The sequence below is a fragment of the Hyperolius riggenbachi genome, chromosome 10, assembly GCF_040937935.1.
Source record: "Hyperolius riggenbachi isolate aHypRig1 chromosome 10, aHypRig1.pri, whole genome shotgun sequence".
NCBI lineage: Eukaryota > Metazoa > Chordata > Amphibia > Anura > Hyperoliidae > Hyperolius > Hyperolius riggenbachi.
Genome location: NC_090655.1, coordinates 267336481 through 267360455, shown reverse-complemented (window position 1 = coordinate 267360455; position 23975 = coordinate 267336481). Strand labels below are relative to the sequence as shown.

General features: G+C 44.2%; 1 protein-coding gene across 1 annotated transcript in view; it reads right to left on the bottom strand.

Annotated features, from left to right (window-relative positions):
- Nucleotides 1–23975, bottom strand: part of LOC137537172 (uncharacterized) — an 87624-nt gene that overhangs the window by 50337 nt on the left and 13312 nt on the right. Inside the window, 3 exon segments of the mRNA XM_068259291.1 lie at nt 2498–2842; nt 9358–9378; nt 17193–18482. Of these exon segments, the coding sequence (XP_068115392.1) occupies nt 2498–2842; nt 9358–9378; nt 17193–18482 (1656 nt within the window).

Sequence of the window (23975 nt, the reverse complement as noted above, 5' to 3'; positions counted from 1 at the left end):
ACTCCTTTCGCTGCCTGGCCAATCAGTGCCAGGCAGCGCTGAGGGGTGGATCGGAATACCCACTGACGTCACGACGTCGGTGACGTCATCGCAATCGTCACCAAGGCGACGGGAAAGCCCATACAGGGAATCCCATTCAGAACGAGAATCCCTGCAGGGTAAAAGCGCCGGCGGTGATCGGAGGGTTGGGAGGGATAGCGAAGGTAGGGGGGAAGCATGTAGCTAGCGCTAGGCTAGCTACATGCTTTAAAAAAAAATTTTTTTAAAGTGCTGCGCTGCCCCCTGGCGGATTTATTGTACCGCCAGGGAGGTTAAGGAATGTGTTTCTGCCCATGCAGCTAGGTTGGATCTTTCTGATCCAGTATGGGTCAGTCTATCAATGGTTGGGTTGGGAGCTACATTGAAGTCTCCAGCCCATAGGATTTTGGCCGGTGGTAATTGAGTTATTATGGTAATGAGGTAATTTAAAAGCTCAATGCTTCCAGTGGGTGGCAGGTATAAACCAATTATAATGAAGGGGGCCCCAAAAAGAATTGCTTGTATTAATACAGATCTGCCGGAGGTATCCAGCTTGACTAGCTGTATTGTCATGTGTAAGGATTTATGTAATAGGATACGAACCCCTCTAGAATGAGTAGAATATGTAGAGTGAAAGTAATGCCCACCCATGGTTTTTTTAAGGCCATTATAGTTCTACCGATTAAGTGAGTCTCCTGCAAAATGCAGATAGGAGGATGATATTTTTTTAAGAAATTAAAAACTAAAGCTCTCCTAAATTTGGAGTTGAGACCCGGAACATTCCATGAAACGCAGGTCAAGCTGGATGGTAGATCTACCTGTCGTGCAGTTGCCATGGCATCAGAAGTTGTAAAATATTTATACATGTAACAATTGGTAAGCAGTTGTGCCCAAGAGAGGGCAAAGGTAGAGAGAAAAGTTGGAAAGAAGAGCAAAATATTAGAAATAATCATTATTATCTTAAGCGGTTATGAACCGTGACCTACCGAACTCCCTTATCCCTCAACTCCCACCCTTCTACGTCTAACGACTCGCAGAGTAGCTTATTCCCAAAACCCCGCCTACTCTTCACTATCTGCTAAGAGAAAGGCTACTAACTAACTTACTGATGTGTAATTATATACACGGACGAACAGCTGAGATCCACTGCCCAGCAACACCCAGTCAGTACTGGGAGGAGGAAACTTATCTTAGGCAGTTAAACTAATTACTAACGTGTAACAGTAAAATATAACTTCAGAGCCCAGAAGGGGGAAGGGAAACCCAGAGGCATATAGTCTTCATGGAGAATAATGTTCTGGGCTATAGACTCACACCATCACCCAGTGTTGAAGGGTGGGCACAACATTCTCTTATATTATATATAGTCATAGTGGCACTCATGACTTAAGCATTACATACAGTGGGATGTGAAAGTTTGGGCAACCTTGTTAATCGTCATGATTTTCCTGTATAAATCGTTGGTTGTTACGACAAAAAATGTCAGTTAAATATATCATATAGGAGACATACGCAGTGATATTTGAGATGTAAAATTAAGTGTGCAATAATTGTTTAAATAAAATTAGGCAAATGCATAAATGTGGGTACTGTTGTAATTGTATTGATTCCAAAACCTTTAGAACTAATTATTGGAACTCAAATTGGCTTGGTAAGCTCAGTGACCGCCGACCTACATACACAAGTGAATCCAGTTATGAGAAAGAGTATTTAAGGGGGTCAATTGTAAGTTTTCCTCCTCTTTTAATTTTCTCTGAAGAGTAGCAACACAGGGGTTTCAAATCAACTCTCAAATGACCTGAAGACAAAGATCGTTCACCATCATGGTTTAGGGGAAGGATACAGAAAGCTGTCCCAGAGATTTCTTACAGAACACCCCCCCCCCTAGCTTACACCCTTCTAGAGACTCAGGCAGGGAGTACACTTGTCATGATTTGTCTGCAGCACAAGCGGCCGTGCGTCTTACAGAACACCCCCAGCTTACACCCTTCTAGAGACTCAGGCAGAGGGCACACTTGTCATGATTTGTCTGCAGCACAAGTGGCTGTGTGTCTTACAGAACACCCCCCAGCTTACACCCATCTAGAGAGTCAGGCAGGGAACACACTTGTCATGATTTGTCTGCAGCACAAGTGGCCGTGTGTCTTACAGAACACCCCCAGCTTACACCCTTCTAGAGACTCAGGCAGGGAGCACACTTGTCCTCATGATTTTGCGCGGTGCACTGTCATCACGTTTTCTGTGTTCACCTGTAATTTTTGGATGCAGTGAAGAGTCAGAGGTGATGAGCTGAGCGGGGATATGGAGGGGGGGGGGGGGGGGGACAGAAGTACATTCTAGCATCCATTAATGTAACAGGTTTATTATAGTGGAAAAGAGGCCAGAGGACACCAAGGTAAGTGCAGAAAGGTGGCACGGGAGTGGGTTCTATATATATATTTAGCATAAGTATTTTGTATATCTAATGTTTATCACTCACCGACACGCATCCTTGTAATAACGTCTTCCTTCTTAGATGCTCTCATCATGTCTCCCTCCTCCAAAGACTGCTGATCACTCCTCACATATGTCTCCTCTTCTTCCTTCTTAATTGTCCCCATCATGTCACCCTCCTCCATAGACTGCTGATCACTCCTCACATACGTCTCCTCCTCTTCCTTCTTAATTGTCCCCATCATGTCACCCTCCTCCATAGACTGCTGATCACTCCTCACATATGTCTCTTCTTCTTCCTTTTTAATTGTCCCCATCATGTCACCCTCCTCCATGGACTGCTTATCACTGCTCACGTACGTCTCTTGTTCTTTGAGCTCAGACATTAGTTCTGAAAAGAACAACAAATTATAGCTGTAAGATATTAGCAGTAAGAAACAGAGCACAGAAAAGTACATAATTTGCTAGGGGGTGATAATATCCCATAAGCTGTGGTATCCTGCACATTCAGTACCACAGTCCTCTCTCCCAGTATGCCTTGCTCATCATCTGGTGCTTCTCTCCTCCTCTCCATGCACACATTCCTGGGAGGTTACAGCAGTGCTGGCAGCGGTAGATGGATGAGGATGTGAGGAGAGAACAGCTGGAGACAAAGGAAGATAGGAGCAGAGGCCTGCAGCCAATTAGCTATACATTATCATTACTTATGGCTCTGGCACCTGATGAACTAGGCAGATGGGACTGAACACTGGCAATCCAGCGCAGTAGATTTGGTCGCAGCAGTGAGTAACTTCAGCGCCGTCAGAAGACTGAGCTGAACTTACTTATAAAACGCTATAATTCGTCCTCTAGCAATTGTTGGAAGCTGAATTATTTCATTCCCCACTATCCATGTGGACCTAGAGGGGGGAATAGTATCTAACGTCGCCGGGACAGCAGGATACGCCATACCGGCTGTATCCTGAGCCCAAGTCTCCGACGGCGAATCCGCTCGTACGCAGATGGGACTGCAGCTCCATATCCTGACCATACCTGAGCCCACCTGTCTATCACCTACTGACACCAAACCCTCCAAGAGCCGTAGCAACAAACCTCTCAGCTGGGACAGTGTCAATACCAGGACCAAAGCAGCAGAGGCCACCCAACCCCACTCCAACTGCAGCCTCCATCTCTTCTGCCTGTTCTATCAGCCACACCCCTTGTTACATGGCTCCACCCCCTAGCTGTGACCCACCAGCCACCATCTTTGTGCAGACTCCAACCTTTTCCACTGCAGGACATAAACCTCCCGTGACTGCAGTAATAACCACAGATGATAACAGGTGTATTTAGATGCATGATTTATATAGCATAAGAAGTAATAGAAATCCAGATAAGGTAATACAGAGAGTGTGCATATGTGGGATGCACCAGCTGGAGGTGGCAGCTGCTCCTAAAGGATCTTATGGGCTCAGTATTCCATGGCATACAAGATCAGCCAGTCACAGCTCCGCACTGACCTCCTCTGTAACAAAGTATGTCCACCCCGACCTCTACCCAATATATAACAAGTATGTCCACCCCGACCTCTGCTCGTCCCAATATATAACAAGTATGTCCACCCCAACCTCTGCTCTGCCCAATATATAACAAGTATGTCCACCACGACCTCTGCTCTGCCCAATATATAACAAATATGTCCACCCCGACCTCTGCTCTGCCCAATATATAACAAGTATGTCCACCCCGACCTCTGCTCTGCCCAATATATAACAAGTATGTCCACCCCAACCTCTGCCCTTCCCAATATATAACAAGTATGTCCACCCCGATCTCTGCTCTGACCAATATATAACAAATATGTCAACCCCGAGTATGTCAACCCCGAGTATGTCCACCCCGACCTCTGCTCTGCCTAATATATAACAAGTATGTCCACCCCGACCTCTGCTCTGCCCAATATATAACAAGTATGTCCACCCCGACCTCTGCTCTGCCCAATATATAACAAATATGTCCACCCCGAGTATGTCCACCCCGACCTCTGCTCTGCCCAATATATAACAAGTATGTCCACCATGACCTCTGCTCTGCACAATATACAACCGTGTCCACCCTGACCTCTGCTCTGCCCAATATATGACAAGTATGTCCACCCCGATCTCTGCTCTGCCCAATATATAACAAGTATTTCCGCCTGACCTTTGCCCTGCCCAATATATAACAAGTATGTCCACCCGACCTCTGCTCAATATATAACAAGTATGTCCACCCCGACCTCTGCTCTGCCCAATATATAACAAGTATGTCCACCCCACCTCTGCTCTGCCCAATATATAACAAGTATGTCCACCCCGACCTCTGCTCTGCCCAATATATAACAAGTATGTCCACCCCGACCTCTGCTCTGCCCAATATATAACAAGTATCCACCCGTACCTCTGCTCAATATATAACAAGTTTGTCCACCCGACCTCTGCTCAATATATAACAAGTATGTCCACCCTCGACCTCTGCTCTGCCCAATATATAACAAGTATGTCCACCCCGACCTCTGCTCTGCACATTATATAACAAGAATGTCCAACCGACCTCTGCTCTGCCCAATATATAACAAGAATGTCCAACTGACCTCTGCTCGCCCAATATATAACAAGTACGTCCACCCGACCTCTGCTCAATATATAACAAGTATGTCCACCCTGACCTCTGCTCTGCCCAATATATAATAAGTATGCCACCCCTGATCTCTGCTCTGCTCAATATATAACAAGTATGTTCACCCCTGACCTCTGCCCTGCCCAATATATAACAAGTATGTTCACACTGACCTCTGCTCTGTCCAATATATAATAAGAGTCACACAATAACCTCTTCCAGCCGCGTGTTTTCACAAACTTCCTGCAACTTTCTCTTCCTTTTGTGGTACATCACTTCCTGTGTGTACGATCGCCATCTAGTGTTGGATAGACTAACTGCAGTTTTTGTTTGTGGAAACAACTGCATTATTTCCGGTTAATCTGTACCTCTGCCAATTTATTTATTTACTAGGGACCTTAGCCAGTTTAATAACGGGCTAAGGTCTGTCACCGCCGCCACCTTATTACGCAGCACTGGATATTAGTTAAGGTTACAGACAATATTTAGGAGTGACATACAGCAACAAGACAATACAGGAACACATGCAAACCAGATCACGCAGCACAGTATGAGTACAAGTTAATGCTTAGTCACTGGATGGGAGCATAGAGATTAGGAAAGGCAAGTTCACTCAGATCCATAGGATGTGTGTACAGTAATGGAGGTGTGTGATCAGATAGGAGACATAAGCAGGACGACCCTGCCCATAGGCTTACAATCTAGAGGGAGAGGTAGGGACAGGAGAGGTAGGGAACCATTGTGTTGGAGTTTTAGGGCGTTCCATAGTGTTGGAGCAGGTAGTAGAGGAGGAGGTAGTGGGTGTGGCCTGGTGCTGGTAGTAGAGGAGAAGGTGGTGGGTGTGGCGTGCTGCTGGTAGAACTGGTAGTACAGAAGGAGGTAGTGGGTGTGGCATGGTGCTGGTAGAGCTGGTAGTGGAGGAGGTGGTTGTGGCTGTGGCCTGGTGCTGGTAGTAGAGGATGAGGTGGTGGGTGTGGCCTGGTGCTGGTAGAGCTGGTAGTAGAGGAGGTGGTGGTGGGTGTGGCCTGGTGCTGGTAGTTGAGGAGGGGGAGATGGGTGTGGCCTGGTGCTGGCAGAGCTGGTAGTAGAGGAGGAGGTGGTGGGTGTGGCCTGGTGCTGGTTGTAGAGGAGGAGGTGGTGGGTGTGGCCTGGTGCTGGTAGAGGAGGTGGTGGGTGTGGCCTGGTGCTTGTAAAGGTGGTAGTAAAGGAGGAGGTAGTGGGTGTGGCCTGGTGCTGGTGGTAGAGGAGGAGGTGGTGGGTGTGGCATGGTGCTGGTAGTAGAAGAGGAAGTGGTGGGTGTGGCCTGGTGCTGGTAGTAGTGGAGGAGGTGGTGGGTGCGGCTTGGTGCTGGTAGTAGAGGTGGTGGTGGGTGTGGCCTGGTGCTGGTAGTAGAGGAGGAGGTGGTGGGTGTGGCCTGGTGCTGGTAGAGCTGGTAGTAGAGAAGGAGGTGGTGGGTGTGGCCTGGTGCTGGTAGTAGAGGAGGAGGTGGTGGGTGTGGCCTGGTGCTGGTAGAGCTGGTAGTAGAGGAGGTGGTGGTGGGTGTGGCCTGTAATGGTTACAGACAGAAATAGCACCTCTAAAGGCTCATACACACATCAGACCATAGTCTTTGGAAAATGAAAGATCACAGACCAATCTTACCACCCTTCCTGTAGTATAAGAGCCATACTCTACACAGTCTTTTCTATGGAGCTCAACTCCACATCAGAAAAAAATCTTTGCAAGATGCTGCACACACAGATGCTGTACAGACACAAAAGATCAGTATCTGCAAACGATCTGTTCCTGCCAAAAATCCATTCCTGCAAATTGCAATGATAGTCTATGAGATCTGCAGATCATACACACATGATTTAAGTGACATTGATCTGCAGATCAGATCCACCAGGATGGATTTTTGGCAGGAACAGATCTTTTGTGTCTGTACAGCATCTGTGTGTGCAGCATCTTGCAAAGATTTTTTTCTGATGTGGAGTTGAGCTCCATAGAAAAGACTGTGTAGAGTATGGCTCTCATACTACATGGAAGGGGGTAACATTGGTCTGTGATCTTTCAGTTTCCAAAGACTATGGTCTGATGTGTGTATGAGCCTTTACTCTCTAACCTCATAAAATATTACCTTGTATCAGTAGGATACTTAACATAATTAGGGTGGGTATATTCACCTGTTGTGGAGGACTACGTGGAAAACAAATTACCAGTAAGAGTAATTATTGGCTTCCACTTGCCTCCATGACAGGTCCATTAGGAGAAGTAAATATGTAATAAAATAAGTAAATATGTAAATACATATCTGGGACTTCCTCCAGCCCCCTCCGGCCTGATCCCTCCCATGCTGTCCTCTCTGCCACTCCGTTCACCTGCAGCTGGCTCTGGAAAATCTTCCAGTAAGGGCCAGTCGGAGCAGGTGCAGTCCGGCCAGGCGTGCTCCCGTCTTGCTCCCATTGCTGGGAGTGCTCTGCACCTGCACAGTAGTACAGCCATAGTGGAATGTGCTTTTATATTCTCAGGAGCTGGCTTCCCTGCGATTTCATATGCTTTATGTATACATAACATCAACCAATTACTTAGTTTACTTTTTGATGTGTTTATCCCTTTTCGAGCACCCTGAAACTGAATAAACAAACCCTGAAACTGAATAAACAAATCATCTTCCTTCCTCCATGTGGAAGTTTTCTCTAAACATAACACAATCATCTTTTTCAAATGCAGCGAGTTCAATTTTTCCTCTTTTTTGTTAGAAGGATTTGAACAGAAGGAAGGAATGATAATTTCCAGTTCTTTGTGGAAATCTGACATGACTTTCAAAGACAAGATACAGACACAGAACATTTATATAGCACTTTTCTCCTGAGCCAGAGCTGCAGCCACTAGGACGCGCTGTATAGGCAGTAGCAGTGTTAGGGAGTCTTGCCTAAGGTCTCCTACTGAATGGGTGCTGGCTTTCTGAACGAGCAGAGCCAAGATTTGAACCCTGATCTCCTGTGTCAGAGCCCTTAACCAGTACACTTTCCAGCCACACTATCCAGCTAAGGGATAAACAAAAGGAGGGCAATAATCTAAATCTAACCCTATCCCCAGAACCCACATAAAAGGTGGTCTGATATTAAGAGCCTGAATTTCTCCAATACGTCTGGCTGTGGTAATTGCCACCAAAGAACAAGTTTTGCATGTTAAGGCTGCTTTCACAGTGGGACGTTACAGGCACACGTTAGAGCAGCCTGTAATGCAGCCCAACTCACAGCACTGAAAAATCAATGGGCTGTTCACAGTCCCCACGTTGCGTTGGAGTATAACGCAGCACGGTGAATGAAAGTGCAGCGTGGTGTCCGTTATACTCGTATGTGGCTGCATTCGGAAGTTTGCACATGCTCAGTACTGTTTTGGTTTTTTTTTAATTTCCCGCATGCGCCGTTTTGGTCCGATAGTATGCGTCAAAAAGTATGCATCATGGACGCATCAAGAGCGTCCAACTTCAAAGCTCACATGCGTTGCGTTAGGGGCACGTTCTTATTTCCATAGAAGAAAACGGAAAATCGTTCGGAAATCAGATCGGACCTGAAATAGTCGATCTGGCAGTAAATCTGCCAGAAAATGGTATCGTGTGTTCCTCGCATATCAATTGATACAGCTACTTCTTTTCAGTACTTGTTGAATAGGAAATTATGATATTGAGCTGGGAGCATAGCTCAGAGACAGATAATTGGATATAAAAGGTCTGATGCTGGGGATACACCACAAGTTTTTTTGGCAGATAGATGGCTCGATAAATAATTTCCGTCAGGTCCGATATGATTTACATCATTTTTCTGATCGATTTTCTCATAGAAGTGAATGGAAATTGATAAAAAAAATGATCAGAAAATCAATCGGACAGTAAATCCACCGAAAAAAAATCATTGTGTATTCCCAGAATGAGAGAGGACACCCAGAAATACAGATATACAACCAGTATATAGTTCAAATAGAGAAGCAGATGTCTTGTGATATAGATGGGAAAGTTTGCTAGGATCATTTTAGGATATCTGGTATATTGCAACATACACATTTGCTCACTACCAGTTCAAGCAAGTTCCTACCTCTATCCGGTCAGCAGGCGCCAATCAGGTATACGGTCATACACCCTTTGCCTGCCATACCAAATCTGGCAGGAATTGCATAAATTAGCATTCAGGTGGGAGGCTCGGTTGGACGTAATCATTATTACATCATTTACAGGGTCCGCCGCGTGTAGGCATCTCCCACACAGTCCCCTCCCTAACCACTCACCTGTCAACCACATCCTGGAAGCTGCAAAAAAAGAAATGTAATATCAAACACTGGTCCGCACGACAGCCGAGGGACCCAGGTCTCTCTCACTGGCTGGGGCCCCCAAACCACCATGCGATACCTAGAGGCAAATGCAGGCGAGCCCTGGAACTCTCACTTCCAAGAATAAGAGTATGGCAGAAGGATAATGTCAAAGGTTTAGGAGAAATAAGTCAGAGAATGAGGTAATGGGTCTATAGGCTGCCTAATAAATATTAATAAATATTAATAACTGAATCCATTAATATAATTAGGTTAGGTAAGGATTAATTAGAAGTTAGCGTATGAGTTTGATTATCTTTTAATCTGAACAATCAGAAGACAGAATTGTAGTCAACATAGTATCAACAGCTTGGATATAAACAAGTAGGCAGGAAAGACTTAAGTATACTCTTTCATTCAATCATTCATTCATTCATTCATTCATTCATTCATTCATTCATTCATTCATTCATTCATTCATTCATTCATTCATTCATTCATTCATTCATTCGCACGCACGCACATACACACACACACACAGGGCCAGTGCACACCAGAGCGGTTCTGGAGCATTTTTTAAAACCGCTTGCAGGGGGAAAACCGCTTGGCTAATGAAAGTGAATGGGCTGGTGCACACGAGCGGCTCGTTTTTTCCACAAACACAAACTCGGGGGCTGCAGCATTTTTTAGATTTCTGAGCCGTTTCTGCCTCAATGTAAAGTATAGGAAAGTGGAAAGCTGCTCTGAGAAACGCCAGATCAGAGCGGTTTTCCAGGCGATTTTGTTACAGAAGCTGTTCAGTAACAGCTTTACTGCAACAATATTTGTAATCTGCTACACAAGAACGCTCCAAAAAAAACGCTAGGCATGTTTTGAAAACCTCTCTAAACATGCCTAGGAATTGCTCTGAAATCTGCTTCAAAAACCTCTAGCGTTTTGCGGATCTGCTAGAGTTTTTTGGTGTGCACTGGCCCATACATACACACATTTGCGCGCGCGCACACGCGCACGCACACACACACACACACACACACACACACACACACACACACACACACACACACACACACACACACACACACACACACACAAAATGCACTTCTACAGTTTGTAGATTTGACAAACTAGCTCTATATACACACAGATTACACAGCATTTTGTCATTTTATTTTTCTCTTTTGTAATTATATTCTATGTACTTAAAAACTGTAAGCATATTGATTTTGTACTATTAGGAGATCAATAATGATTAATGAAACCAACGCTTATAAAATGATTCTCCTGGTCAGCAAAGACTTTTGATAATAAATCGATCTACAACCATCATTATTTACAAACCAGCATTTGTGCACCTGTGTCATCTAGTTATGATGCATATTGCACAGTATTTCCTGTTACACAATAAATGTCATTTCACTGCAGAAACACTATTTCTATATCACAAGGCAAATATTATAAGGAAGCTGTTACTTTAAAGGGAGTTAAAAGTTCATATAAAATAAACACATACATAAAATCATATTAACCAATAGCAAATTACAGATCTCCTTTACCCATCCAGCTGGCAGTATTTTTCTCTGGCAGGGTTAGTAGATATTTGACCAATATAATATTTGTTTTATCTTTCCTTTTGCTTTTTTTTTCATCTTATGAGGATAACACTGACATCACTTCCTCCCTGTCTTTCATGGACTTTGTTTCTGTTCCCTCCCTCCTTGCATGAGTGATGCCCCTCCCAGGGTAGGAGGTGATGACATGTTGCCAAGGGAACAGAGAGAGTCACTCCTGAGCATGTCAGGTGAGAGTTACCAGCACACAGGAGGCAGTGTAAGCAGATACATGCACAGTAAGGACATTTTCCTCTGCTTGTGCAGCCATTAGTGCTGGTGGGGGGAGTGGGGTACTTTTTAAGAGTTCCTGAGGAGCCCCGGAGGGTCCCTGGTAGTCCTAATTATCACAGTATGTTTAAAACCTCCCACCCTAAATGTATTAAAGTTGAGTCACAACATTTCTGCAACCCTGCCTCCTACAGACCCTTAATTTTGAGGGTAAGGAGGGGACCCCCGAGCTGCTGCTATCCCAAATTACAGACCCCTAGATTGTTTTATATGTAATAACTTGGGAACAAGCAGTGCTGGAGGTCTGCAATATGATACAGAAGTGGCACGAGGGTCCCCTCCCTACCCTCTATATGGAGGGATTGTAGGAGGCCTGGCTGGGGGGATATTCAGCATGAAATGTGATGAATGATGGGGTGCATCTCTCTGCACATGCCCAGATCTCTGGTGACCAGCAGCCATTCTCTCTTCTTCACTGCTAATTCTCCCCATACTTTCCCACCAGGCTGCCAGAATAATACAAATACCCACAATGCCTCTGGCTGAGCTAGCTTCCTGCTACACGGCAACAGCACCCATAAGCAATCAAAAATTAAAAACCAACAAGTATACGCTTTTGGAAAAGGAAGTTACAAGCACTACATGGTTTGCGTTCTCACTATTGCTGTGTAAATATATATTGAAAATCTCATTAAATAGAATGCGCACTAATCTCAAAAGGAACAAAGGAGTTAACAGTCTCACAGTTTGTAGCCAGCAATGTCCTCAGGCAGAGCTCCGTTTAGGGTCAACTGCAGTCCAAGGCTTGACTCCTATGTCCAGGACACTCACCTCAGCATGCAAAAGAAAACAGATACACACACACACCTCCCAACTTTTTGGGATGAGAAAGGGGGACACTTAACACTTGCCCCTGCCACACCCCATAGTCATGCATACTATAAATATTTCATAAGATAAATATGTTGTTTTATAATTGAAACCACACTGGTCCTTTCTATCCGGGTCCATTGTCCTGCATATCAACATTTTAAAATTAGTAATATTTCAATTTAAAGGATGGGAATAAAGAGTCAATCAAACACATTTTTAGTAGAAAAATATATATATTTACATAGAAAGAGAAAAAAAAAAGTCCTGAAAGAGGGACAAATGAGGAGGAAAGAGGGACAGGGCTCTCAAAGAGGGACTGTCCCTCCAAAAGAGGGACAGTTGGGAGCTATGCACACAGTGTATAACTGCGTTTTGCGGATCTGCTAGAGGTTTTTGGTGTGCACTGGCCCATAAACAAGTAACTTGTCTATATATCTTATCTAAAGTTTAGAAAGTTTACACAGCAATTCTAGCTGCAAACAGCTTCAACAGTTTATAATTATTTATTCCTGTGATACAATGAGAGCAGCCACGTTTTGTTTGTCACATTGTCATAGGCTGAGGGCTGGAGATGCTATCAGCTTGTCTGTGTGTAAATTCACTCCCCTCTCATCCTCCCTCCTTCCCTCTGCCTCTGAAATCTCTGGCTAGTAACCTCCTCCTCCTCCTCCTGCCCAGGTTGAGCTCCCATAAGCCCTTGCTACAATGTCAAGGCACTGGAAAAGCTGTGGGCAAGGCTTGTTTAGTTTAGAGCGAATTAGAGTATTAAAACAAAAAAGTATTTGGCTTAAAGGAATACTATCGATTGAAACGACTTTTTTTTAATACTCTATATTAGTGTACACATTACCACTAGTGCTAGGGGCACTTTATTTATTCACCCAGGTCTCTCTCTCGCTATCCCTGCTTAAAAATTAATTTCTCACACAGCTCATAGTAGTTTGGGTCACCCTGAGCTGCTTGGTTACTCTGTCACACAGCTCACAAATATATTTCACTGTGTCACTCTCACAGCATGCAGGAGTCATGAGGAGAAAAAGGCTGATCTGAGGTGGTAACAGGTAACTAAATGAGCTGTAATATTGCTGGAATATAACGAGCTATAACACTAGTCTGTGTTTACACTCAGACTGGTTGCCTGCTTGTGGTGATTCACTCCAGGCTGCATCCACTTTACAAGCTGCTGAGAGGGGCAGACCACTGTCTACAATTAGCATTTTTTAATATCTTTATCAGTCAAGAAAAGCAAAGATAATAAACACACATTGCTAGAATCTTTAACCCCTTACCACCATATCAATAAGATTCTTTCAGCAAGGTAATAATTAAACTATAAACTAAGGAGTTGATAGTAACTCCCCTGTGCAGAGACATGGTCTAGCCCTCTGGGAGCCCTCAGCATTTAGATACATTTTGTATCCAACACTGACGCCAAAACTGACGGAGGATTTTACAGCTTAGAGGAACAGCTGTGTGAGGAATCAAATTGCTCCTAGTACTTGGCTTAATGTGTGCTACAACATACAGCATTTAAAAATAAATGCATACATCGATAGTATTCCTTTAACCTCCCTGCCGTTATAAAAATTTGCTGCGCACGGCAGGGAGGTTTTTTTTTTTTTTTTGCATTATTCTTTTTTATTTAGCATGTAGCTAGCCTAGCGCTAGCTACATGCTTCCCCCCTCCCTGCGGCGTCCCCCCGAATGCGCCGATCGCCGCCGGCGCATATACCCATCCGGAAATCCCGTTCTGAACGGGATTTCCATGAGGGCTTCCCCCGTCGCCATTGCGATGGACGCGATGACGTCATCGACGTCGTGACGTCAGAGGGAATCCCGAACCACCCCTCGACGCTGCCTGGCACTGATTGGCCAGGCAACGCACGGGTCTCGGGGGGGGCACCCTCTGATGCGGCGGGTTGCGGCGAATCGGCGCGGAGCGGCGGCGATCGTAAGTTACACGCAGCTAGCAAAGTGCTAGCTGTGTGTAACAAAAAAAATTATGCAAATTGGCCCAGCAGGGCCTGAGGAATCCTCCGCGGCAGGTTACCCCGAGCTGAGCTCGGGATAACCGGCAAGGAGGTTAAGGAATGCCCTATAAACTATATGAAAGGAACACAATTATGCAGTAAGTAGAAGTTTATCTCACATCCACTTTAAGCAGAATCTTCCTCTAAAAAAACCTTCTAAAAAAAAAATAAACCATCATATCAGGAGCCTCCGCGGACATTTATCTGAGCGATTCTCTCACAGAAAACAAGCCTAGCCTAATACAATAATACACTCCTCTCTTTATACGCCGACCTCGAAGACCCCACACACGATCAGATATCACTCCTCCACTTCCTATTACCTCCAATACACATAAACATTACATATCAGTCAAGGTACAATATAGATTATTCCGCTTACACAAAAAAGCCTCAACCTCCCCCATATATACCCCACATTGAACTGCAGAATTATCCATTATGAATAAGGCAATTGATGTCCTATTCTACGTTTAACCCTCTCGGTGCCACCGACTCCAGGTCATAAATCCACCTCGTCTCTTTTTTTAGAGAAATCCTGTACCCTATTTGAGCCAGTCCATGCAGGCACAAGTTTTTCAACACCACAATTTGCGCAGGATCAGCATTATGCTTATTTTTTAAAGAGACTCTGAAGCGAGTCTTAAATCATGTGGTTACTGTAAAGCACTATAGATAGACAGTGCTAAACCCACGACTTTCTTGGTCATGGATTTTGCTGCTCATGGAGGCAGAGCTTTGGGCTGCAGCTCTGCCTCCATGCGCATCAATCGCCGCGCGGATCTCCGCCTCTCCCGACCCCTCTCTGAGAAGGCAGATTGAGAGGAGCGAGGAGAGGCGGCGATCCGCGGGGATTGCCGCGCTAAGAGGCAGAGCTACAGGGCTAAGCTCTGCCTCGTCAGGAAGTGCTCCCCCGAGTTTGCAGAGCGGATTTGGGGGGTATAAACCCCTCATTTTGCCGCGGGGATGTGGCAATTTAGCACTATCTATAGTGCTTTACAGTAATTACATGCTTTAAGACTCGCTTCAGAGTCTCTTTAAAATGCAATGATACTGTGTAGCTCAAAGCCTGTTTGGATATTCTTAATATGTTCACCAATGCGTTCCTTAAAGCGGTCTAACACCCAGCATTTCAACTTTGCTTTAAAAGATTGCTTACAGCTTATAAACTATTATGCCAGATTTTTTTTTTAGCAGAAATTCACTGAATGGATTAAACATGACATTTTAGTGCTGCATTTAGCTAGAATCCTCCTCCTTGCTTGCTTGTTTAGTTACAAATGTATCTATCTACAATGTAACAAACAAACACTGCTTTGAGAGAACAAAGAGGGCTTCCCCGGCAGGCTTTTCAAAGGTCTATTTGTATTACAAATAAAGATACATTTGTAACTAAAGATAAGAACGGATGCGGATTCCTAGTTAAATCCAACACTAAAATGTCATGTTTAACCCATTCAGTGAATTTCTGCTTGAAAAAAATCTGGCATAATAGTTTGTAAGCTGTAAGCAATCTTTTAAAGCAAAGTTGTAATGCTGGGTGTTAAACCGTTTTAAGCGATCTGGTGGTGCGACCCACATATTGTAGGCCGCATTCACACCAGATTACGTACACCACATATGTAGTAGATGAGAGTACTCATAAGAGCTGGGGTACAAATGTCACCTATAGGGGCACAAGTAAGTATCTATTTAACCTCTTGAGGACCGCTGTGTTAACCCCCCCCTAGTGACCAGGCCACTTTTTGTTAATTAGGCTACTGCAGCTGTAAGGCCAAGCTGCGGGGCCGCACAACACAGCACCCAAGAGACACCAACCCCACCCCCCCTTTTCTCCCCACCAACAGAGCTTCCTGTTGGTGGGGTCTGATCCCCCCCCCCCCCACAGTGTTTGTTTTTTTTACAAATATTTATATTTTTAAATAAATTTTTTTTCTCTAAACCAGCCCTGCCTCCCCCTGCTAGCCAATCACTCTGATCGTCTGTCATAGTCTTCAGCCTATGACAGCGGATCACCGCCGACACTCTGGAGTGCAGATCGCAGCACTAGACAAGGTAATTAGACGCCGTCTAACAGTCTCCAAGAGGAGATCGCCACTGGGAGACTAAAGGACTTCCAAGCAAGAGATGCGAGCGCAGCCTGTGCGCGCTCTCCTGCTAGCCCCATAGAAGGCCAATCACGCCAGTCGGTGTGGAGCGGTCCTGGGGCTGCCGCACTGCTCACGCCAGTTGGCGTGAAGCAGTCGGCAAGTAGTTAATTAGAAAAGAGGGTTCCATTTCTTATTTTGACTTCATTTTTATTGCATTTTTTTCACAGTTTCAACTCTCTGTAGAAACTCAGCCAATGATACACACAAAAAAATAAGGAGGTTCACGTTTTTTATGACTGAAAAAAAAAAATGCAGAGGGAAACCTCCTTTCCTCAGTTCACTCTGGATAAATGGGAGCTTCTAATATTCCCACATCTGCTGCTCACATTAGGTACATAACAATTGTATAAAGAGCTTCTTGGAGTCTCGCATTCTTGTTTTTAATTTAAGGGGGTTAATTTCTGATTTTGAACTGTACAAAGCAGCCATATCAGCGTGACATAAAATCTGGCTCATTCAGCTCCCAACAAAAACAAATAATTCATTTTTCAGCACTCTTGTTATCAGGAGTGTTTGATAAGCCATATAAAAAGTGTTTTGGCTTCTATTTACTCCTCAGGAGAGCCATGGCTGCATGCAATTGCAGAACCTGCCTCATTTGCATCAATATTAACTCTGGATTATGAACCCTTCCAATGAGAAATATAAAAAGTGGATATATAAATATAAAACTTGGGTTAGCACTATATGTGCCCATATTTATCTCACTGTCACCTCAGTTCAGGGACTTTAGTGTATCATGTAAGAAACCTCTGTGTAATTGTGTTTCTTTGTGCAAAAAAAAAAAAAATAGACAAAGTATCAGAACACTTTTGACCAAGACATTTCCCACACTCAGCACCTGAAAACTGGGCTTTTCACAGTGTGAGCTCTCTCATGTGTGACAAGGTGTGATTTATGCCGAAAACATTTCCCACACGCTTAGAACTTTCCACCGGTGTGGGATTTTTCATGTTTAAGAAGATGTGATTTATCTGCAAAACATTTCCCACACTCCGCACATGTATAGGGTTTTTCACCAGTGTGAGATCTCTCATGAGTGACAAGATGTGATTTATGCCCATAACATTTCCCACACACAGCACATGAGTAGGGCTTCTCACCAGTGTGGGATCTTTTATGTGAGATAAGAATTGATTTATGCCCAAAACATTTCCCACACACAGCACATGAGTAGGGCTTCTCACCAGTGTGGGATCTTTCATGCGAGATAAGGTTTACTTTCTGTGCAAAACATTTCCCACACTCAGCACATTTATAAGGCTTTTCACCAGTGTGGGATCTTTCATGTGAGATAAGGCTCGATTTCTGTGCAAAACATTTCCCACACTCAGCACATGTATAAGGCTTTTCACCAGTGTGAGATCTCTCATGTTTTACAAGGATTGATTTATGCCCAAAACATTTCCCACATGCAGCACATGAATAGGGCTTCACACCAGTATGAGATCTCTCATGTATGACAAGGTTTGAGTTACTCACAAAACATTTCCCACACTCAGCACATGTATATGGCTCTTCACCAGTGTGGGATCTTTTATGAGTGAGAAGATAAGATTTCTGTGCAAAACATTTTCCACACACAACACACGAATAGGGCTTTTCACCAGTGTGGGATCTTTCATGAGTGATAAGGTTTGATTTCTGTAAAAAACATTTCCCACACTCAGCACAAGAATAGGGCTTCTCACCAGTGTGAGATCGCTCGTGTTTAACAAGATTTGATTTACACCCAAAACATTTCCCACATTCAGCACATGAATGGGGCTTCTCACCAGTGTGGGATCTTTCATGTAAGATAAGGCTTGATTTCTTTGAAAAACATTTCCCACACTCAGCACATGTATAAGGCTTTTCACCAGTGTGAGAGATTTCATGAGTGAGAAGATAGGATTTCTGTGAAAAACATTTCCCACACTCAACACATGAATAGGGCTTCTCACCCGTGTGAGATCTCTCATGTCTGACAAGCTGTGATTTCTTTACAAAACATTTCCCACACCAGGAACAGGAATGAGACCCTCCAGCAGGAGGAGAGCTGTGCTGGGTATGAGGCCCCTCAGGGTTAGACAGGTGAGGGGAGTCTGCAGGAATATTTGGGGTCACCAGGATATCTGCAGGAGACTCTTGTCCAGTGACATCACCATCCGTTGTACAGTCTGTGGATACAGAGAGACGAGTCTCTGAGAGGTTCCTGATGCCGGGACTCCACCCTGCAAATAGAGAAACATCATCACTTCCTGTTAAAGAATTCTAGGGGAGAAGCAATTATCATTAGGGAGGGTCAGTGAGCTGCTGAGAATTAAAAGTTGATGCAGTTTTTGCAGTTTGGAAATGGACCAAATGCAACAGCTGCATAACTTTGCATATAATTAACATACAACTTGTACAATCTTTAACTTATTTGCATATCACTGACCATCACTAGTTATCAGCCTAACAGAAAACTGCAGAAGGTTGTGCTCATTACAGTACATTACGGCCAATCTCACGACTATAACTTTGGCTTGCATGCTAATTTTATGTAGCTTGAAATTCAGCCAATGAAACACATATACTGACAAATGTGATTATCTGCATACAATTTGCATTACATTTGCATACAAGTCAGTTATTTGCATCTTATTGACCCTCCCTACACATAAAGCATTGGCCATACATGGAAAGCAGTACAATGTAGCACTTGATGAGACAATGGAAGCAATGTGTTACTCCTGTGACAACAGACCAATATGTACTTATAGCAAGAGATCTGTGTTATGTTTGTAGAGCAATGTGGTGTCACTTACACATTCTTATTGCCGCTGTATCCTCATCTGAGAGATAAGATGTTCATCACCTTATAAAATATACAGAGACAAAGGGAGCCCAGATTGTGGAGTATTAATGCTGAGCTGGTGATTTGTGGAGTGTGAAGGGAAACTCACAAAATAAGGCTGCTATTTAGGGCACCAGCCATATAGGCATGTGGAGGAATCAGTCTGCACTCGGCTCCCCAGGGCTTCCTCTAGGTCTTGGTCACACTCCTGATAAAGCTATAGTTGGTGGGAGAGGCCTGGTGGCCCAAGCTGGAGCCCGAGCCCTTCTGGTGAGGAGGTGACAATGCAAAGCGGGAAAAAGGCGCCCGGAACTGATACAATTGTATAAAACCAATACAATGAAGACAGAGGAGGTGGCTTAATAAAACACTGTTATCCTGCGCACACACTTGTATTAAAACGATAAAGTGATCTTTCTATTACTGATGGTCAAGTAGGTGCAAATAACTTCGAGTTGATGTAAATGTATGCACATTCTTATGCAATTTATGCAGCTTGAAAATGAACCAATAACATTTTACCTCAGCAGGATTTTATTGGTTCATTTTCAAGCTGGATAAAATTTGCATACATTTGCATCAACTCGAAGTTATTTGCATCTAATTGACCATCACTACTTTCTACTGTGCCCACTGTAGTTAAAATTATACACATACATAAATAAATAAATAATGTTTGTACAGCACAGAACAGTCCGTGGTTAAAATGTGACATAAAATTCCTCAATCCCAATATGACAACAAGTCCACAGATCGTGGTGCTTGCAGAATGTCAGTAACCAGTGCGCTGGAGATCTTACATAGAGGTATTCTATTCAGCATGGAGCAATTTGTTCTTTCCTAACTGAGCTCACAATGTTACTTCACCTCCGCCAACACCCTTCAGTGATACCCTCACCGAGTTTTGCGGGCCATCACCACAATGGTCACAATTCGCATGTGGGGCATTCAATGGGCTTCCCTCGCCAATCAGGCACCTTTCACTTCCTAATGCAGTCTTCTCTTCTCAGTACTCAGCAACATGTTACCTCAGACCAATAATAACACATCATTGCGCAACTTTGCTAATAAAACTTGTAGATTTATTCAAACATTGCACTCACATTCTCCTTAAGCGTTACAAGGCATGAGTTTTTACAGCGGGCTCTCCCCGCGCGGTCTCCCGGTATGACCGTTGAAGTTGTCCGCCCTGCCGCTGACTCCCGCTCCTGAAGCTTGTATTTCGTGGTAGAATCGCCATCAGAGGCTCTGCCCTACTAGTTTTGTCATAGAACACATTACTCAACAGGGGATGGAGTCTCTGTGACGGACTGCTGCTAAAAACTATCCCTCCTGCATTGTTATTGGTGGACCGGTTTGTCAGTCAGCACTAACATGGAAGCCTCTCGGTGCATTGGGGAAAGAGTTCCCCCTTCAACACCCTCTGCGTAAATGTGTCCCTTTACACTTCATAGAGGTTATAGGCTTTTGGTATGCTTACTCCCCCTGCAGGTGGAAAAATGGAACTAACTGCTTAAACTTTCATATGCAATTTTGTATATAAATGTAAACAGAGACTGCCCGTGGTGGTGCCTGACCGAGTGGCGAGGGGAGCCTATAGAATGCCCCACATGTGAATTGTGACCATTGCGGTGATGGTCCACCAAACTCGGTGAGGGTATCACTGTAGGGTGTTGATGGAGGTGACGTAACATTGTGAGCGCTGTGGGGAAACAACAAATTGCTCCATGCAGAGGAGATGGCTTACCTCCATTACCTCCAGGATGACATAATCAGGGAAACTCAAACAAAGTACATATGTCATTTGTTATCAACTATATTATACATTATGTCGTATAATGCTTATATAATTATATGTTATACAGTGTGCTATGTGGAAGAGCTTTTTGCAACATGGGTCAGATTGTGTTTTGAGCATGAAGTATGTTAATCTGAATTCTCGCCCCTCCCCCCTCTGTGCTTTCCCCGCCGAGCGGTATAAATGCAGAGTATCATGCAGTGACAGCCGTGCATCTCTCCTCTCCACTGCATTGGATCTTCCTGTCACCACTGCCTCTAGTGCCCAGCATCTCCGAGTACATTGTGTGATGACGTGATGAGGCGGAGATGCCAGACACTAGAGGAAGCAGTGACTGGAGGATTCACAGCGATGGAGAGGTGAGAGATGCACGGCTTCCACTGTGCAATACTCTGCGTATATACTGCTGGGTGGGGGAGCACAAACACTACTAACGCAGAAGCTCTGAGGGAGCAAGGGGGAAACCCACCACCACCAGGAAAGCTGTGGTGGAGGGAGGGGGGATCCCACCTACACCATAGAAGTTATGAGGGAGGGAATGGGAAGCCCACCACCACCAGGGAGGCTGTGGTGGAGGGAGGAAGCCCACCACCACCAAGGAATCTGTTGGGGATGGAGGGGGACCAGTAAAAACCAGGAAACTCCTATAAGGGGTGCATGCCATGCAAATTTAGTCATGGCTAACAGTGTGGAAGGGGCACGGCAGGTGTACCGGGGGTGGATCTTAGTGTCCCTATTTTTCTGCCTCTAGAAGTTGGGAGGTGTGCATGTGATTTTGTAACTGCACATGCTCAGTCCACACCGACCAAACAAATACACTTTATATTTTTGCTTAAAGGACAACTGATGTGAGAGGGCTATGGAGGGTGCCATATTTATTTCCTTTTAAGCAATACTAGTTACCCGATAGCCACGCTGATCATATGCCTCTAATACTTATAGCCACAGACCCTGAACGCAGATGCAAATGCAGCAGATCAGTTATTTCCGACATTATTGTCAGATCTGATGCTGCATGCTTGTTTCTGGTGTTCCGACACTACTGCAGATCAGCAGGGTGCCAGGCAACTAGTATTGTTTAAAAAAAATAAATACAGCAGCCTCCATATTCTTCTCACTACAGTTGTCCTTTAAACCAACTTTATTCACAACATACACTAACACACATACAGAGACAGCAGAACATGCTCCACATGACACTTGAGTCTGATGAAAATGGCTGCTGGTATCTGTGGACAATTCTTTGTGTTTTCTGCACATGACAGCCAGCTGGCAGCGGTTGTCTGTCAGTAATAGGAATTGCATGCGGAGTGCAGAAAACACAAAGCCATTTCTCCTGCATGCAGAAAAAAAACTTACATTTTAACACTTGTCCTTAAATGTCAATAGAAAAGCATTACTTATGTTTTCTCATGCGATTTATCATCACTGCTAAATGCCTGAAATTCCCCCAAATGTGATCCCTGCCTGAATATCTCATACATGACACACACAAGTTATACAGGGTGGGCCATTTATATGGATACACCTTAATAAAATGGGAATGGTTGGTGGTGTTAACTTCCTGTTTGTGGCACATTAGTATATGTGAGGGAGGAAACTTTTCAAGATGGGTGGTGACCATGGCGGCCATTTTGAAGTTGGCCATTTTGAATCCAACTTTTGTTTTTTCAATAGGAAGAGGGTAATGTGACACATCAAACTTATTGGGAATTTCACAAGAAAAACAATGGTGTTTTAACGTAACTTTAATCTTTCATGAGTTATTTACAAGTTTCTCTTTGTTTACAGCCATTGACATGTAGCCGAGATTAACACGTGAGGAGCGGATAGAAATTGTATTGATGTCTGGTGAACGCAGTAACCGGGTCATTGCAGCAGATTTCAATGCAAGACAGCCTACGAGACCACCCATCTCCCGTGCTACAGTTAGCAAACTGCTTGCTAAGTTTCAAGAAACTGGTTCAGTGTTGGATTTGCCAAAATGTGGACACATGAAATCTGGCTGTCCTAGCTTCATTCAGCAAGAGCCCACAGCGTAGCACTCACCGCATGTCACTGGAGAGTGACATTAGTCGAACATCCCTTCAGCGGATATTAGCTACTCACAAATGGCACCCTTACAATCTCCAGCTACTGCAGCATCTCAACGAGGATGACCCAGATCGGTGCACTGAATTTGCAGAATGGGCAAAACAAAAATTGGAACAGGACCCCCAGTTTACGCACAAGATTTTGTTCAGTGATGAGGCAAACTTTTATGTGAATGGTCAAGTTAAACATAACCACCGCTATTGGTCTGACACTAACCCACATTGGATAGATCCCTCCAAGACTGTTGGAACAACAACAAAAATTGATGGTATGGTGTGGTATATGGGGTACAAAGAGAGTGGGGCCATTCTTCATCAATGGAAACCTCAAGGCCACTGGATATATGATATTGCTACATGATGATGTGTTTCCCTCTTTATGTACTGAAGCTTGCACGTTCCCTGAGTTTTTCCAGCAGAATGGTGCACCACCACATTATGGGTGTCAGGTCCGAGCATTCCTAGATGAACAGTTTCCTGGAAAGTGGATTGGTAGTCGTGGTCCAGTTGAATGGTCCCCAAGGTCTCCCGATCTGACCTCTTTAGACTTTTATCTTTGGGGTCATCTGAAGGCAATTGTCTATGCTGTGACGATACGAGATGCGCAGCACCTGAAACTACGGATACTGGAAGCCTGTGCTAGCATTTCTCCTGCGGTGTTGCCATCAGTGTGTGAAGAGTGGGAGAAAAGGGTTGCATTTACAATCCAACACAATGGTAGAGATGGCCCGGATGGTTCGCCACTGAACTTGCGTGAACCACAAAGTTTTTCCAAAAAACGTTCGGGTTCGCATTTTTCCCCTAGACTTCAATTGCGCCGACGATTAATAGCAACGCCCCTTTACATAGTAGAAACACCAAATACCAATACCAAAACCTTATACTTTTTGAGAAAATCTTTTTTTTTTTTTAAACAGCCTTTATTAAACAAAGTTGAACAAATACAACTATTACAATAATAGTTATTACAACCAGTGCAGCAGTACAATAAAACTCG